The following is a 19,212-nucleotide window of genomic DNA, read 5'->3' as shown; positions in this document are numbered from 1 at the left end:
CTTAGAAGTCATTGAAAGATGAAAATATTGGTCACAAATGTTAAAACTTGATCTTTGGGCTTCCCTGGTGGTGCAGTGGTTGGGAGTCCACCTGCCGATGCAGGGGACTAGGGTTCTTGCCCCGGTCCGGGAGGATCCCGCGCGCTGCAGAGTGGCTGGGCCCGTGGCTGCTGGGCCTGCGCGTCCGGAGCCTGTGCTCCGCAGCGGGAGGGGCCACAACAGTGAGAGGCCCGGGTACCGCAAAAAAAAAAAAAAAAAAAAAACAACTTGATTTTTTTGTTGGTTTTTGTCTTAAGTATGCATATAGATACTTTATATTCTACAGGTACAAAAGGGCTTAGCTAGCAACTGGATTATCATTTTGATAACAGATGTGAGGCGTTATCTATCGTCATGTAGTCTGTTACTGGAACTTAAGGAAAATATTCTCTCTCACAATGGCACTGAGAGATACTGGAAAGGAATTCACTGAGTTTTAATACAAGACAGTAGATACAGGCTTTCACCTTCTCATAACCCATAGGAATAATTCACTTCAACGACTCATCTCTTTCATTCCATAGTACTCCACAGCTTTGGGGATGCTAAATGCTACCTTCTCTCTTAATGATTAACCTTGACAAACTATGAGTTAAGGAGGGGGAGTGACTGAGGGCTGTGGTCAGTCCTATGATGGTCACTGAGACTTCTGCCTCTGCCCTCCTTCAAAAAGCATTCTCTAAGGGCAGCCACTAAGCTATTCTTAATGTCTGAAGAATGGCTTTGAAGACATAGAAGGAAGAGAAACATGCAGGTACATAGTAAGAGAGATGTGAGTAAAGACAGAAAAGTAAAGTATGATCAAGAATTAAAGGGAGAAAATGACATCAGAAACTTCAGGGTCTGTGCAAACTTATAAGCAAGCTTCCTCTGACAGGCTTTGGTGCTTGACCTTTTCTAAACCTTTGCCTGCATAAGCACTATAATGGTTTTCTGGAACTAATCACCACACTCCAGCCCAGGCCACGTACATATAAGTTACTTGGGTCTATTTTGGAACTCTGCCTTCTATTTTTCATGAAGATCCTTAAAAGAAGTCAAAATTCAAATAACCAATTCTGCCTTCACACTGAGCAAATATCTCTAACAGTTCTGTACTCTGCAAAACAACGCACCGAAAAGGTGTCAGTACTTTGTGTAACTGTGAGGTGCATGCAGGCCACACAATTTCTATAATAAACTCACAACTCCCTATTTGCAATTAAAGGAATTACTGGCCCAACAAGTCTTCACCAGCCAAGTATCTAAAATAGAAGTGGTGCTTTTTTTTTTTGCGGGAGAGAGGAATAAATTTTATGTACATAATTAAAGATAATTACTCTCTATGCCTCATGTGACTTAGAGCTGTTTGAGAGTTTTAAGGAGCAGAGAAAGGTCACAAGGGTTTGGCTCTAACAGATAAGCAAGTCTCTCACAGCATTACATATGAACTTTTATGTTTATATTTCACGATACTATAGAGTACATTGTTAGCCATAACATGATAAATGTCCCAATGCTAGAAACTATGGAAAATAACACAAAGGACACACAACCATAGAATTTATCCTAGTCCAGAAGTGTGCTGAGTGTTGAGTTTCAGAAATATCTGTTCCTATTTATGGCTAACTACTGTAGCTAGCTAATAAAGGTTAAAAGTCATGATGTTTTGTCCTTGGAAGAACGGAAAGGAATTCATAGTGCTATCACGACTAAATTAGCTCCATCAAAGACCAGCAAACTAGTACGGAGTATGACAATTATGCCTTTACAAGCCCAGCAAATGAAACAATCCTTTCTATTTTTGCTTCACAAAATTTTTGCTACAGATTGGATTTACGCTGTAAAATCAATAGAAGCATTTAAATGTCCTTTTAAAATGTTTTCTGGACAAGGTAGGTAGATTTGGAAATGTACACACATGCACACACACTCTTTAAGAGGAAAAGATGAAAAGCACAACACACTTTCCCTTGTCTGAAGTTTGCTCCATATACTGTAAGACAGAGTTTTGTTTTTGTTTTTAATTTATTTGGCTGCGTTGGGTCTTCGTTGCTGTGAGTGAGCTTTCTCTAGTTGTGGCGAGTGGGGTCTACTCGTCATTGCAGTGCACAGGCTTCTCATTGCGGTGGCTTCTCTTGTTGCGGAGCACGGGCTCTAGGCACATGGGCTTCAGTAGCTGTGGCGCACGGGCTTGGTTGCTCCGCGGCATGTGGGATCTTCCCGGACCAGGGCTCGAACCCGTGTCCCTTGCATTGGCAGACAGATTCTTAACCACTGCGCCACCAGAGAAGTCCCCCAGAGCTTTTTTTTAAGATTGAAGTATAGTTGATTTACAATGTTGTGTTAATTTTGGCTGTACAGCAAAGTGATTCAGTTATACATATACATACATTCTTTTTATATTCTTTTCTGTTATGGTTTATCATAGGATATTGAATATAGTTCCCTGTGCTATACAGTACGACCTTGTGTTTATCCATCCTATATAAACTAGTTTGCATCTTTTAATCCCAAACTCCCAATCCATCCCTCCCTCACACCCCCTCCCCTTTGGCAGCCACAAGTCTATTCTCTATGTCTGTGAGTCTGTTTCAAGACAGAGATGGTTTTCATATACCCATAATGGGCTCTTGCTACTGACTCACCAACCCAAGCACACTTTCATATTTAGGTTCTTCTCCCTGAGAGGAACAACAGTGACACTGGTGCTGTTCCTTCTGCAAAGTATATCCAAATATACTCCTCGTCCTTTACCCAGTGGACAGGACTTTAACTTTTTTGTTTTTTTTGTTTCTTTGTTTGTTTTTGCGGTACGCGGGCCTCTCACTGTTGTGGCCTCTCCCGTTGCGGAGCACAGGCTCTGGACGCGCAGGCTCAGCGGCCATGGCTTACGGGCCCAGCCGCTCCGCGGCATGTGGGATCTTCCCGGACCGGGGCACGAACCCGTGTCCCCTGCATCGGCAGGCGGACTCTCAACCACTGCGCCACCAGGGAAACCCTTTTTGTTTGTTTTTAATATGAGGCTTCTGCTGTTGCCCTAATGTTTATTTATTTCAAATATGCCACTCATGCTGAAAGGAGCAGGTCCTTCAAAGGGTGAAAGTTTGGCAGAAATGGCTTTAAATTCATCATTCCAGACTCTTCTAAGTATGAGAAGCTCTGTCTCTCTTAACACAGGCCCAAAGCAGATTTTTCTCTTAAGATTATTCTCTCCCAACAAGCGTATGATAAGTACAATAAACACAGGCACAATCAGCGTGAAAGAGGGAGTTCTTTTTCTGGGAGTACTCACTGCCCTTTGCCAGGACATCACACGGTTGTTGTTTTCAGGCTCTACTCCCCACTTTGAGAATCTCAAGATGCTGAACTGTCTTAAGGCAAAATGTTTTGCTTTCTAGCAACGGTTACATGAAGAGAAAGAAAAGTATGGTCTGTGAGTCCACCATTTTCTTGTCACACTGTCAACTGTCTTCTCCCAGTTCTTAAGCCACATTCTTAGAGAATGTGCTCTATGCTGAGCGGTGGAGTCCATGTGATCCTGCGCACCCTTATCACAGCATTGGGACCAGAACTGGAAGGCTGTTCCAAGCTAAGTCAGCTGGTCTCTTTCCTAGGAACTTGCATGTTTTTTGGCCACGCCATGCGGCATGCGGGATCTTAGTTCCCCGACCTGGGATCAAATCTGTGCCCTCTGCATTGGAAGCGTGGAGTCTTAACCACTGGACGACCAGGGAAGTGCCAGAGCTCGCAACTGAGATACAGGACTCCAGTCAATCTCTGCTGTGCTTAAATGGAGAAGGGCTGCATAAAAGGCTTTTTTCCACCAAATGTAAGGAGATGCAGAGAAGGCTGGTAACACATAGCAGATGAAGAGGGCTAACAGAAGCCAAGGCATAAGATTTTATGCCCCTAAGCAGAAGGAGGGTCAAATATAGTGTCAGAGTCCAGAAGAGTTAGACAGAAAGACAGGGACAAAGAGCAGTTGTTTTGGTTCCTAGAGGCTTTCTAAGTGCTTTGTTTCAATCCCTAGTGAGACCTGTATATTTCCTTCCTTGGTTCCATGATATGTCCCTATGATTTTTCAGTAAATTCTCCTTTAGAATCATAGCTAATTGGAATAGATTCTGTCCTTTGTAATCAAATGGTGTTTACCAATACACACACATAACTGTTCCTCTTGCTCTTCTATAACCATCACTTCCTAAACACTATGTGCAAGACACTACACTAGATGCTTTAGGGAGAGAAGAAAAAACAAAGATAAGTAAGGCACAGACACTCTCCTTAGGGAGCTTACAGATAGAAAACAGAGAGGCAAACAGCTAACATAGTACTAGGTCAAGTCTTTCATAAAAATTAGCAAAAAGAGTGAGACATGGAATGGCATAAGCATCAAATCCACTTACCTAAATTTCATGATATATGCTTGGCCAAAAAAAAGGTTAAGAAATAAAAAAACTACCATATTTTGAAGATGCATACCTTATTACATAAATTCTGCAGCACTGTATATACTAAACATCCATACTACGCATATTTACTGAGTATGATCATATACACAAATCCAGTTAGACTACACTCTATACGCCACGGGCAATTTGAGAGATTTTTCAAGGCTGACTCTGATTATGTGTGATTTTCACCTGTGTGCCAACTTTAGCTCCTAACCTCAAATAAGACTATGCTGTATTTAACAGTTGGTTTCCTTAGAAAAACTGTCACCCTTGAAATCCTAGCATTATATATTTTTTGGCTGCGTTGGATCTTCGTTGCTGCGTGCGGGCTTTCTCTAGTTGCAGCGAGCGGGGGCTACTCTTCATTGCGGCCTTCTCATTGCGGTGGCTTCTCTTTTGCGAAGCACGGGCTCTAGGCTCGTGGTATTCAGCAGTTGTGGTTCGTGGGCTCTAGAGTGCAGGCTCAGTAGATGTGAAGCACGGGCTTAGTTGCTCCACGGCATGTGGGATCTTCCTGGACCAGGGACTGAACCTGTGTCCCCTGCATTGGCAGGTGTATTCTTAACCACTGCGCCCCAGGGAAGTCCCGAAATCCTAGAATTTTAAATAGGATACCTATAAACTAGTATATAGATGTGAGGTATGATCTGTGACAGCTGGTGGTGGTCTAGTTATTGACTGATTTTTAGGTTATCCCAGCAGCTAACTGAACTGAAATATGGTGTTCTGAGAATTATCTTAGAATACTGAACAAAGCCTCTATACTCAAATTAGGCTACGAAGCTCCTATAGTTGATGGTGCCTCAATACAGGAGACATGACAAACATAGATGGGCCCCAGCAACTTATTCTCTAACATTTTTTACTATCTGCCTAGAACTGTTTTCAATATCTTCAATATTTCAACTGTTTTCCAATCATAATATTCAAATTGACATTTAACTCATTTATCCCTTTAGTATCTCATCTCTCAAATCCATATTGGATAATAAAGCTAAAAGAACCTCAGCACTGTTTGAAACTTACACCTTCCCATTTGATAAACAGACCCCCATCTTATATTTAAATCAGAAAAATTTGTAATGAAAATATATACATAAAAAGATTAAGGGGGGCCTTCCCTGGTGGCGCAGTGGTTAAGAATCCGCCTGCCAATGCAGGGGACATGGGTTCAAGCCCTGGTCCAGGAAGATCCCATATGCCGCGGAGCAACTAAGCCCGTGCGCCACAAGTACTGAGCCTGTGCTCTAGAGCCCACAAGCCACAACTACTGAACCCACGTGCCACAGCTACTGAAGCCTGTGCGCCTAGAGTCTGTGCTCCTCAACAAGAGAAGCCACTGCAATGAGAAGCCTGTGCACCTCAACAAAGAGTAGCCCCCGCTCACCACAACTAGAGAAAGGCCGCGCACAGCAACGAAGACCCAACGCAGCCAAAAATAAATAAATTAAATAAATAAATATTAAAAAAAAAAAGATGAAGGGGGACTTCCCTGGTGGTGCAGTGGTTAAGAATCTGCCTGCCAATGCAGGGGACATAGGTTTGAGCCCTGGTCCCGGAAGATCCCATATGCCGCGGAGCAACTAAGCCCGTGCGCCACAACTACTGAGCCTGCACTCTTGAGCCCACGAGCCACAACTACTAAGCCCACGTGCCATGACTACTGAAGCCCGCGTGCCTAGAGCCCGCGCTCTGCAACAAGAGAAGCCACCACAATGAGAAGCCCCTGCACCACAACGAAGAGTAGCCCCCACTCGCCACAACTAGAGAAAGCCCACGCACGGCAATGAAGACCCAACGCAGACAAAAATAAATTAAAAAAAAAAAAGACTAAGGAAGTACACATGAGAATAGTAGTTGTGAGTAGAGAGATTAAATCTTTCTTTTATGTATTTTTCTAAACCTTCAATGATATTAGTTTTCTCCATAACTTAACAAAATAATTTTTTAAGTGAAAAAAAATTTTTCCTTTGGGCAAGCTGCACACAGATAGTTGTAAATTCCTTCTTTAAAGTTACTCTCTTTTGGGACTTCCCTGGTGGTCCAGTGGTTAAGACTCCGTGCTCCCAATGCAGGGGGCCTGGGTTCGATCCTGGTCAGGGAACTAGATCCCACACGCATGCTGCAATGAAGATTCCACATGCCGCAACTAAGACCCAGCACAGCCAAATAAATATTAAATAAAAAAAAGTTACTCTCTTTTTTAGGTAGCATAGTAAGAGATCTAGAGTCTTATCTTTTCTGAACTATAACTGTTGAGAGTGGAGCCAAGCAATAAGTTGACAAATTATGACAACTGTTTCAATGTGATTGTGCCCAAATAATTTTCTACCTGCTGATGGGCCATTTATGTATGAAGATGTGCACTACTACAGCCACTATATTTATGAGAACCACACATAATTCCTACCTTCAAAAGGCTTAAATTCCAGAACTTTTGCCAGGCAGTTCTTGGATGCTCTAAGTTTATAGGTAATAGTGAATATACATGTCTCTGACTAGGCCAAATCCCTGTAGAAAAAATGTGGAGGACTTCATTCTAATATCTTGAATCATTCATTCATATCTCTATTCTGCTTCCTTAATACAGTTAATCAAGAATTGCTAGCATAAGCAAATAAAGAAGAGGCTGAGATCTTGAAGAGGAGAGTGTACCCATAAAAGAAAGAAGCTGCCACTTAACTTGGTGATCTCACTGCCAATGAAATCCTGCTGGAAGAGTTTATATACTGAGATTTCATCAATTTGACATTTGTTGAGTCTCTTCTTTGGATTAAGTGATATGCAAATAATACTATAATGAATAAAAGGTGCTTCTCACCCTTAAAAAGCTCACAACCCAGGGAACCCTCCTTACATTGTTGGTGGGAATGTAAACTGGTGCAGCCACTATGGAAGACAGTATGGAGGTTCCTCAAAAAAACTAAAAATAGAGTTGCCATATGATACAGCAATCCCACTCCTGGCCATATATCTGTAGAAATCTATAATTCGAAAAGATATATGCATCCTAATGTTCACTGCAGCACTATTTACAATAGCCAAGACATGGAAACAACCTAAATGTCCATCAACAGAGGAATGGATAAAGAAGATGTGGTGCGTATATACAATGGAATGCTACTCTGCCATAAAAGAGAACGAAATAATGCCATTTGCGGCAACATGAATGGACCTAGAGATTATCATGCTGTGTGAAGTAAGTCAGAAAGAGAAAGACAAACACCATATGATATCAATTATATGTGGAAGCTAAAATATGACATAAATTAATTTATCTATGAACAGAAATAGACTCACAGACATAGAGAACATACTTGTGGTTGCCTAGGGGGAGGAGGGTAAGGGAGGGATGGACTGGGAGTTTGGGATTAGCAGATGTAAACTATAATATATAGAATAAACAACAAGGTCCTACTGTATAGCACAAGGAACTATATTCAATATCTTGTAATAAACCATAATAGAAAAGAATATGAAAAAGAATGTATAACTGAATCACTTTGCTGTACAGCAGAAATTAACACACATTGTAAATCAACTATACTTCAATAAAATAAATGGAAAAATAAAGTTCACAATCCAGCAGCATATTACACTGTGAAAAGTCCACAGAATGAGGGATATGGCTCTCTCTCTGTAAGTTCTCTCATTACAGTGCCTCAAGGGTAGAATGTGAACTTCCCTGGTGGCTCAGTGGTTAAGAATCCGCCTGCCAATGCAGGGGCATGGGTTTGAGCCCTGGTCCGGGAACTTAGTTGCCGAGCAACTAAGCCCGTGCACCACAACTACTGAGCCTGCGCTCTAGAGCCCACAAGCCACAAGTACTGAGCCTGCGCGCCTAGAGCCCGTGCTCCTAACAAGAGAAGCCCCCGCACCGCAACGAGAGTAGCCACCGCTCGCCGCAACCAGAGAAAGCCCGTGTGCAGCAACAAAGACCCAACGCAGCCATAAATAAATAAATAAATTTATTTTTTAGAAAAGGGTGGAATATATATAAGGAATAAGGAAGTATTCCTTGCAGTAATTCCTTTTTTTTTTTTTTGGCTGCACCACTCGGCATGCAGGATAGTTCCCCCATCAGGGATTGAACCCGTGTTCCTTGCATTGGAAGCATGGAGTCTTAACCCCTGGACCACCAGGGAAGTCTCGAGGTAATTCTTATGTTATGCAAACTGAACTAAGCGATAAAAAAGAATAAGGAGTTTTGGTAGCTGCCATGCTAGAGCTGAGATCAGCAAACTATAGCCTTTAGGTCAAATCTGGCCCAACTACTTTTGCATGATTAGAGAACTAAGAATAGTTTCTACATTTTTAAATATTTGAAAAAAATTTAAAGAAGAATATTTCAGCAGTGAAAATTACATAAAATTCAAATTTCAGTGTCCATGAATAAACCTTTATTGGAATATAGCTCATTTGTTTACAAACTGTTTATGGCTATGTTTGTGCTACAAGGACAACAAGAGCTGAATATAGATAACGCGAGTTGAATAGTTACAACAGAGACAAGTGGCCCACCAAGCCTAAAATATTTACTATCTGTCCCTTTACACTGTCTGGCTTCCTAAGAAATCTCACCTTGTACACTAGAGGCAGGAGGCAGCTCAACCATTTGTATCTTCCATTTTGGGGGGCAATGACATTCACTAACATTCCCACAGACTACTGTAATAAACCTTACTTGTGATGTTTCAGTAGTTCATCACTAGTAAGACCACTTCCTTCGAGAAGTCAGAGATGAATCCAGTTATGGTAAGGACCAAATATTAATGAATCCTTTGGCCTGGTCCTTGCATAGTGGTTTCAATTCCATTTTACAAAACAAAAATAGGTATGGCAATTGGATTTTTTTTTCTGGGGTTCTTTTCCAGGTAGTACAAGATGGCTGTGGCCAAGTGTCCCCTCCAAACTGGCACGAAAGGCTGTGGAGTTGTAGAAGCAAAAGTGGTCATTCTCACCAAGCAGGCTCATAACTGTATTTGAACACGACCACATTCAGCTCCTCTGAAAGAAACAAACATCTCCCTCAAGATCACAGATGTGATGGGTTCACCACAGCAGAATTCTGCTCTATTAAGTCAGAGAAAGGACTGGGAAATATTAAGTCACTATTGTTTGAGAATCCATCAAAAATTCTTCAAAAATGAAACTGTTATCTCTTCATTCTGATATTTTTCAAAGCTATAAGAAATGTAAATAGGATACTTCCATTTCTACGGAAAGTTAGATCTTTGGTTTCAATGTAAAACAATGCTGCCTTGTGTTTATATAGCACTTTTTCCTTAAGGATTCAAGGCCTTTACAGACATTACCTCATTCATCCCTGGAAGCTCTGCAAACTCAATAAGAAAGAGGAGGTTTCCCGTTACATGAATAAGGAAACTGAGGCATAGCAGGGGCACAAGGTTAATAGTAACTCACAGAAAAACAGTGGGAAAACTTGGGCTAAACTTTTCTCCTTGCTCCCATTCTTGGCTGTCTCCACTTATGCACACTGCCTATAATTAGAGATGGCAAATGTCTAAATCTCCAGTTCTCAAAATGTAATTTCAAGACTGCCCATTTATACTAATTAAGATTGGTTTTCCCTGAATTTAGTGGTATATGTCTCCTCTCTCTGTAACACCTCTGGCAGAGAGACTTCTGAAAAACCTATATATGGCAAGAAAGAATCCAGATTTCACTTTCTTTTACCAAGTTCACTATTTCATCCTTTCTTCTCTTGTTATGAAAACTTTCTGCCCAACTGGAGACGAAAACGTTTCTTCTCAATTCCTTAAAGCACTCCTAACTATTGAACATCTAAGCTGACCCATGTTATTTGTTCGTAACTACTCTTGTTGTAGGATTCACTTCTATTTTCAGTAAAATCCCCATCTTTCCAACATCTCTTCAGATGTTCTTATTTTTTATTTGCCTGTGTCCTGCTTCCTGTGTTTGCCCAGCCTATTTATAATTTACTCCTAAGGAAGTCCACAACACTATAGGACGGTTTTGCCAATCTCACTCTCTCATGATTTTCTTCAGATTTATGCTTTATTTCTCTCTTGAAGTAGAACCATGTTCCTGTTAAGAGGTGCCTAGATTCAAAGCTCTTTTTCTGGTACCAACCTATACCTCCTATCTTTTCTGATGACATATAAAACCACTCCTTCCCAGAAACTTCAAAATTGCAGAGTACGAATACTTCTTTTAAAAATTTTATTGGTGTATAGTTGACTTACAATATTGTGTTAGTTTCAGGTGTACAGCAGAGTGATTCAGTTATACATATACAAATATTCTTTCTTTTTCAGATTCTTTTCCCATATAGGTATTACGGAATATGAATACTTTATTCATAGCATAAAGGTTTCAGTGGGTGAAAATGGCTTGGGTGGGGTAGCTCTGAGCTCCTCAGTTGCACATATGGCACAAGTATTCAACCCAAATGATTAATTTACTTTGGAAAGAAATGTTTCAAAACCTAGATCACCCAAGGCCATAAAAGATTTTGGAGGTAACAAAGGCATGAAATTTGGGGGCACCATATGAAACAGGAAATCCTACTGTTTCACCGGGGGAAAGTTCTGGGGCTTTGCATCAATTAACACTTTAACAACTATGTTCCACTATTCTATTACAATTAGGCAAGGGGTAATGGGTAGAAGGTGCCAGGCGTCTGGCCTCTGCTCGGTATGCACACAAGACAGAAATCTGTAGGAAAACATGGGACAAACACGTTCCTAGCTCAGGTTTTCCTATTGTGTGACCCTGGGTAAAGTAAGTTACTAAACTTCCCTGTGCTCAAAATGGGAAAAATGAAATAACCATATAAAGTACCTAGTGGGCACTTAAGTTCACTTGCTTTCTCTTTCCAATGAGATTTTTGCCTGGGCTTTGTTACACTGTGAAATTTCAGTAAGTATCTTATTGTCTTTTTAATTTTAAAGATTTTATTTATTTATTTATTGGCCTCGCCGCGAGGCTTGCGGGAGTTCCCTGACCAGGGATAGAACCCGTACCCCCTGTAGTGGAAGTGCGGAGTCCTAACCACTGGACCGCCAGGGAATTCCCTTTTGTTGTCTTTAATTTGAGGATTACCATCTCCTTTACAAGAAAGCCAAAGCAGAATAGTCATTAGCAGATTAGAATAGCTGCTGGAAAGCCAGGACATGGCAGCTCAGGCTTAGATTGTCTATGATATGATATTTATTCCCAGAGCCCCTGAGAATTTTTCCCAGGCAGGTTGCTGGGTGGAAGTGGAATTAAATGTTTAACCAGAGCACGATCAGTACTTCTACTACCTTTAGGATCTCTCAATACAATTAAGGAGCCTCCAGAAGCAAAGAGATCATTGTATTATCTGTTTATATTATAAATTAGGCCTTTCCAAATGCCAAGTGAAGTGATGGGAATTTACCATAACCTACCTTACTACTTTTACTAAAAATATCCAAGCTATTGTTCAAAACCACTGTTCCTAAGAAACAGCTAACTCTGAGAACAGTAACAGAAGGCAACTTTATTGCTCCTTCTGGCTACTTCAGAGGCCTCCACCAGATTTTATCACTTGCACTCTCATTTCTGTCTCTAGAATCCTATTTTCTTGCCATTTGCCTATTCACCCCTCCCCCATCTTCCCTCATTTGCTGCTGCTCTTGCTGACTCATTCCCTCTCCCTTCCTCCCTCTCTCTCCTGCCACTTCAGCTGCATGCTTGGTTCTGGTTTATTCATCTTTTAGTTAATTACCAAACATATACTGACCCGTATTATGTGACCAGTCCCTATCTAGCTATGAACCTTCGTGCTCATACTGTCCCTCTCTTATGTTTAGGGCTCCTCTCTGTTGAGGCCACTCGTTTTGCCTACCTCTGCCCCAAACCTGTCATCCACACGTCCTGTTCCTGTGTGTTAGGACATAAGCAAAAGTGGGAGGTGTGCTGGATAAAAGATTTGTTGGCTGGGAAATTTATAAACTGACAATGTATATACTCTCCTAAGTAAAAGGACACTCAGAGCACAGGGAAACCTGAAAACATTCCCATAACAGGAAAATAAGTTTGAGATTTACCCATGGTGACTATATTACAATTAACCCAACACTGATCACTGAGGAAAATGATAAGAAAATAAGAAAGATGGTTAAAACTCACTGGGTGCTTTCATCTGCTGAATGCAAGGCTTACAGTCTTTAATTACCATGATTAAATACTGTTCTTTCTTGTGAAGCTGGCCCATTGTACCAAACAAATACTGAAGCTACCAGGAGGGCAAGCCAGCCCCAGGGAACCCAGAGTCAATCTTTAAGTCCCTTATTTCTAATCTTGTATACTCAGAACAACCTATACAAAGTTACATCTGAAAAGAAAAGTATAACTGCGCTCAGTGCCAAAGCCCTTTGTACTGTGAAAAATCAAAACAATGATATAAGAAAAAATGAAGCAAAAATAAGACAAAACTGAAGAATGTATTTGGTTTAGTCACCGGAGAAAACCTAAAACTTTGATGTTCCAACAGTGAGGAAAAGAATAATATAATAATTTTCCATAGTCATTACATATAGTTGCAGAGTTCACATTTTAAAAATGCTGTTTTTCTTTGAAATAAATTTGGAAATTCTCCAGCAATATCAGGCTCAATAACCGAACCATAATTTGCAAATAAAAATCTACCCCACCTGCACCCATCCAAATATGTGAAAATAGTAGATAATGTTCCCATTTGGATTCACTGACTACTGGGTGTCCACTTTGCCAGGGTTATATTTATGATGTAACTAACTTAGAAAAATAAGTTTGTATCTTCTGAAACTGAGTAAGACCCCAAGTATAAATATCTGCACCAGGATGTTTTCTGCATGGTAACATGGTCTTTAAAGTTTTTAATACAATCTCAGTGTTCAAACAGGTCTTAAAAAGTCACGTAATCTAACTTTCTACCCAGTGCACACATCTCCCTTATAACATCCAGAATGCGTAACTGTTTAACTTCTGCCTGAAAACTGCCCTCCTGCTAAGAGATGGGAAATCCTATTGCATAAGACAGCTTATTCCAGTTCACAATTTGGTTTTTTTTCTTCCTACAAGAAGGTGTTTGGAAAGAAAGGAAACACAGTATTGCACCACTTTATCATCATTTGTTGACCTTATGCCTGAAACTGTTAACACATGGCTCCAGATAAATGGGGACAGAAACAGGTTGCTTGGTGATGGAAGAGGTAAGAGAGAGACCATAAATCCACTGCTGCACTCTTTTAAAAAATTAGCTATTATAATAACAACAACAATACAATAATAATACATGATCAGGGCAAAAAATACAACCAACGTGAAAGGATTAAAGTGTAAACCTAAAGACTGCTTCCCATTTCTAATCATTCTCTTCAAAGATAATCATTAACTTTTTTTTTTTTTTTTGCGGTACGCGGGCCTCTCACTGTTGTGGCCTCTCCCGCTGCGGAGCACAGGCTCTGGACGTGCAGGCTCAGCGGCCACGGCTCACGGGCCCAGCCGCTCCGCGGCACGTGGGATTTTCCCGGACCGGGGCACGAACCCGTGTCCCCTGCGTCGGCAGGCGGACTCTCAACCACTGCGCCACCAGGGAAGCCCTCTGCTTTCTTTTTAATAGCTAATTCCGTGGTATAAATATATCACCATTTATTTACCCAGACCCATATTGATGACACTTAGATTACTTTTTCACACTGTTTTAATTGTGATACAAAGTCAAACTTATCTTACTGAAATTTCTTTCTATAATTTTTATTCTGGAATCCTTTGGAATAAACTTAATCTGTCATTTAATAGATCTTTAAACATTTGAAAATCACCATCGTATCATATGCGGAATAAATGGCAGAACATATGAAGGAAAAGTTTTGAGTTATATACTGAGTTATATACTCAGGTATATCAATAGGAGAAATGCTTTCTTCAAATAAAAACAAGCTACAAGTCTGACAGCACTAAATGCATGCCTAAATTGTGGTCTACAAAGCTGACAGGATATTATACAATGATTAGAAACGTGTATCTAATGCAGCATCAAGACAAATGTTACAATGTTCAGTGAATGAAGACATGCAATTGCATGTGAACTGAGATTAACTATGAAATATGTCTGCATATGAAAAAGAGAAATATTCAAATAAAATGTGGCTGAGTTAGGGTGATAAGAACATGGACCACCATCTCCTTTCAAAATATCCTTTAATATTTCATAATTTGGTTTCTACAATAAATGAAAAAAGGAAAAAAATGACAGCTTTTAGGAAGACCAAAATCCTCATTCTCAGTTTCAAGACTCTCAAGGCCCTCTTTCTTCCCTGATTATCTTAGAGATAACCTTCACAGTAAATAATCAGGTCTTGAAATTCTTGATGGCAAAGTTACACTCAGCAAAGAAAGCTAGAAGTGTGACTGTCCACTAGAGAACACGACGGTATAGAAGGGAAGAAGTTAGAGATCAAACAAGGAAAAGAAGGGACAATCAGGAAGAGCTCCACCTTAAACCATGTTCACAATCATCCAGTACTACCATTTTTGTTCTATCTACCCATGAGTAGAGAACTGGTATGAATTTCCAGATCATACAGTCAGGGCAATGTAGGGGTCAAAAAGCAAGGTAATGAATAAGACTTTTGTACTTAAGGAAAAAATGGTCAAATTATTCTCAAGCCAACACAGAAGTTCTTATTCTAGGAATTTAAAGTCTCAAGCTATACCAGTGTCCTTTAAATTCATAATCACTCATTTCTCCCCCCAAATTTCATCCATTTATTTCGTAAGTACCGATTAATTCCTTTAACAAACCTAAGTCACAATGGGCTTCTTTTTCTTTTTAAGTATTCCTTGTCATGGTACCCAAATATCGTGCAAATCTTCAGCCTGTGCTGATTAATGACAGACGAAGCACCAGTGAGTAAAAACAACGACTGCATAATTTTGGTTTGTGTGCTTTCAGCGTGAAAGGCTGTTTATTTACAGTGCCACAGCACCACCTTGGTTCTGAAGAGAAGGGCATATGTGCTCTAGCTGCTCATACATTAACTACTGATGAGTAACATTTGCAGCTGGGAACTTCACTCTAGAAAAATAGGAAGAGAAATGCTTGTGCCTGTAACTTAGGAAGAAGCTCTAGTGTTCATGCTCACATTTATAGGGAGACATGGTGAAATCTTGTCTACTTTGTCAACTGATCTACTTTCAAAATAAATTTCCTGGCCTCTCGCCTTCTGAGATGGCCCACACTCTGTGGAGTGTGTTTCTCCCAGGGCCGTTCTCACCTTTTGAGACGGACCACATTCTGTCTACGGAATGTGTATCTCTCTAAATAAATCCACTTTTTACCTATCATAAATAAATAATTTCCCTTTTTCAGCCATCCTCAGGGAATATCTTTCTTAATAACTTGGCAAAAATCTAAAACGCATGCTTATCAAATCTTCCTAAGTTCCTTCTGTCACCAGAATTCTTCCCAGCTTCCTATTATGTGAAAGAACTATGTAGGGCCCTGAGATACATTTGAGACACCAGGGTGGAGAAGGCACAAGCCTGTTCTTAAGGAGCTTATAGTAGTCTTATGGAAGGGGCAGGGTGGATATGCAGTTATAATTAAAAAACAGTCAATGTGCAATCACCAGTAACAGAATTAGGATTGAAAAGCATCTGAATACTTAGTAAAAATGGGATAAAATAAGATGACACTTAGGAGGTTCTGGTGATCAAAATCAATTATATAACCAGAAAAATTCAGAAAGCCTTGGTTGATGGCAGCTTATGTAAAAAAGACATAAAGGTTTCAACTGAGTAGAACACAAATGCATAAAAGTCAACTATGTAAAATGGCTGTTAAAATAGCTAACCTAGGGGCTTCCCTGGTGGCGCAGTGGTTGAGGGTCCGCCTGCTGATGCAGGGGACACGGGTTCGTGCCCCGGTCCGGGAGGATCCCACATGCCGCGGAGCGGCTGGATCCATGAGCCATGGCCGCTGAGCCTGCACTTCCGGAGCCTGTGCTCCACAACAGGAGAGGCCACAACAGTGAGAGGCCCGCGTACCGCAAAAAAAAAAAAAAAAATAGCTAACCTAAATTAATAGAACTATTGTGTCCAGATCAAGGAAGATAATAATCCCACTGCCTCCAAATCCAGAGTTACTGGTGCTGTTTTATGAGGCTCATTTAAGAGGGACATCACAGAACTAGGAGTGTGTGTGTGTGTACATTCATGCTTCCTAGTGGAGCAATGACAGTGAAGTACCTGTTAATCACATAACGCAAAAAACTGAAGGAACTGAAGACACGCAGCTTAAAAGAAGACTTGCAGGTGAGCAGTGGAGGGGCAGCATATAACAGGTGAGATGAATGCATTTGAGCTGTCTGCAAGAACTCATGTTAGGTTCAATGAAAGACAAACGCTCATCCTGGCCTCCCTAGGTTATGACTATGGCTGATTATTGCCATGGTCAGGGTATAAGATGACTTGAATAACACCCAGTGGTTCTTATATAATTGTATATATTTTAGGAAGTGAAACTCAAATTCCTTCAACAGTACCTTCAGTAATGGTACTTGAAATAGAAACTATGTTTCAGTCATTCACAAAAAACTGTCACATTGAAGAAGCATAAAGCAGAGGAATGTCTATTAATGTCAAACAATTAAACTAGCACTGGAGGATTTCATCTTCTGCAATAGGAATCCTATGGGTTCAACCTCCTTAGAGTTGGTAACATTTGTTCAGTCAATATATTTTTCTGCAAGCCAGTAAAATATTTCAGAAATTTGACCTTTTTGGTAAAAAAACAGGGATGTTTTTAAAAATTATAAACTTAATTTTTTAAAAATCCTCAGAGGTCATAGGTTATTACAATCATATAGATAGGTCTTCTAAATTAATGAGAACAATAGATAAAGTGACACTGTTAAGGTATTTCAGAAGATATATTTTAGTAATATGTCTTTAAAATGGATATATAGTCTCAATGTGGTAAAAACAGCTTGAAAATTACCAACACCTCCTCCTTTCTTTCTGTATACACAAAGGAATGAAAAGAGAATGAATAAACTACCAAAAAGCAAAAACCATTCCATGTGTATTTCAGGTGAATGAAAGCATTCACAGGTTGGTCTGTGGGCAGGCATGGTAGCACAGACCCCCAATCAACTCAACTGCCCTTCTAGATGCCAGAGAGTAAGTAGCTTTTTAGTTGACTATGTGTATTTACCTATCCAGCAAGTAGGGGAGATACATGGTCTGGCAAAAAAGGTAGACAAGAAAATTTACATATGTTAGGGCTTTCAGCTAAGCTATATGCTGAATAAATGGAGGAAACATTGACTTACCTGCACTGCCGAGCTGTTTATAAAACCTGTACTCTAAATGAAGCTGTGGAGCACGTGATTTTATTGGTTCCTGAAACCCAAGAAGAGAAATTGTGATCAGATTTAGACAGTTTTTTCATTCCTAGGTTTTCAGAGTAAACCAGGGCTAAGACCACTTAATATTTTAGAGATGATATTCATATATAATAGCATTTTCTTACCACAATTTCTCTTTGAAAGCACATCTAGGGGAAGATGAAGCTGAATTATATACAATCCCTGCCACGGATATTTAAATAAAAATACTCTGTATGAGACATCACTCAAGGATAGCTCTCTCACCATGAAGTATTCTTCTGAAATATATTCTCCTAGGAAACCAGGTGCCAAATCTTTTAATTAAATACCAGCAAGTAGGGCTTCCCTGGTGGCACAGTGGTTGAGAGTCTGCCTGCCGATGCAGGGGACACGGGTTCGTGCCCCGGTCCGGGAAGATCCCACATGGCGTGGAGCGGCTGGGTCCGTGAGCCATGGCCACTGGACCTGCGCGTCTGGAGCCTGTTGCTCCGCGACGGGAGAGGCCACAGCAGTGAGAGGCCCGTGTACGGCAAAAAAAAAAAAAAAAAAAAAAAAAAATACCAGCAAGTATTTCCTTCTTGTTTTATTATGAATTTTGGGTAGTAAATGGTTTTATTATTTATAGAAAAATGATATATGCTCAGGAAAAAAATTTCATATACACAAAAATTAGAAAGAAAGTAAAAATAACCTGAGATTCTATCATTTAAAAGAAAAGCACTATTAACATTTTGGTGAATGTTCTTCCAAATATTGATTTATACATATATTTATATATAATATAGACTCAAAAATGTATTTTAAATAAATGAGAACATACTATATTTGGTGTTCTATGTCTTTAAATTCAACATGTGATGATGACATCATTCCATAACAGTAAGTAAAACTATATATTAGTGTGTGTGTGTGTGTGTGTGCGTGCGTGTACATACACACAAACCTTAACTTTTGGACATTTGAACTGTTTTCAGTTTTCAATATTATGAATAAAGCTGTAGGAACAGTGTTATGTATATTTATTTTTACACTTTAGAGAATTAAAGACTGTAAATGCAACTAAGATATGTAACTTGTAACTTTAATTAATACAGTGTTCAAGTTTTTAAAAATAGAGTTTTCTAAAGAGCCCAAAGATAAAGCAGCCATACTACCACACTTTGCTCTATACCAAACTTCAAGAATTGGCTGGCTCATCATTCTGAATTGACAGTATATCAGGCAACTAGTTAACAAGAAAATCAAACATTACCCTGAAAGATACATCTGTATATCCATTAGGATGGCTAATATCAGAAACACAGAAAATAGCAAGTGTTGGTAAGGATGTGGAGAAATTGGAACCCTTGTGC

The 19,212-nt window shown here is 40.0% G+C and overlaps 1 protein-coding gene across 10 annotated transcripts in view; it reads right to left on the bottom strand.

The window, feature by feature from the left end:
• Positions 1 to 19,212, bottom strand: part of CSNK1G1 (casein kinase 1 gamma 1) — a 153,410-nt gene that overhangs the window by 52,397 nt on the left and 81,801 nt on the right. For 8 of the 10 annotated variants that reach the window (XR_016392077.1, XM_022579749.3, XM_089907126.1 and 5 more), the window contains one exon: positions 17,804 to 17,873. Coding sequence is in view for 7 of the 10 variants with exons in the window: in XM_022579749.3 (XP_022435457.1) it covers positions 17,804 to 17,873 (70 nt within the window). In the remaining 3 variants the exon portion in view is untranslated. Of the gene's footprint in view, position 1; positions 17,874 to 19,212 lie in introns of all 10 variants that reach the window. The other 2 variants (XM_089907131.1, XM_089907132.1) reach the window with 1 other exon arrangement.

This window comes from Delphinapterus leucas, chromosome 2, assembly GCF_059928025.1.
Source record: "Delphinapterus leucas isolate spDelLeu-1000000601 "Yukka" chromosome 2, BTC_Dleu_Yukka2, whole genome shotgun sequence".
Lineage (NCBI taxonomy): Eukaryota > Metazoa > Chordata > Mammalia > Artiodactyla > Monodontidae > Delphinapterus > Delphinapterus leucas.
Note: the sequence above shows the minus strand (reverse complement) of the source record. Positions and strands in the feature narration are given on the sequence as shown.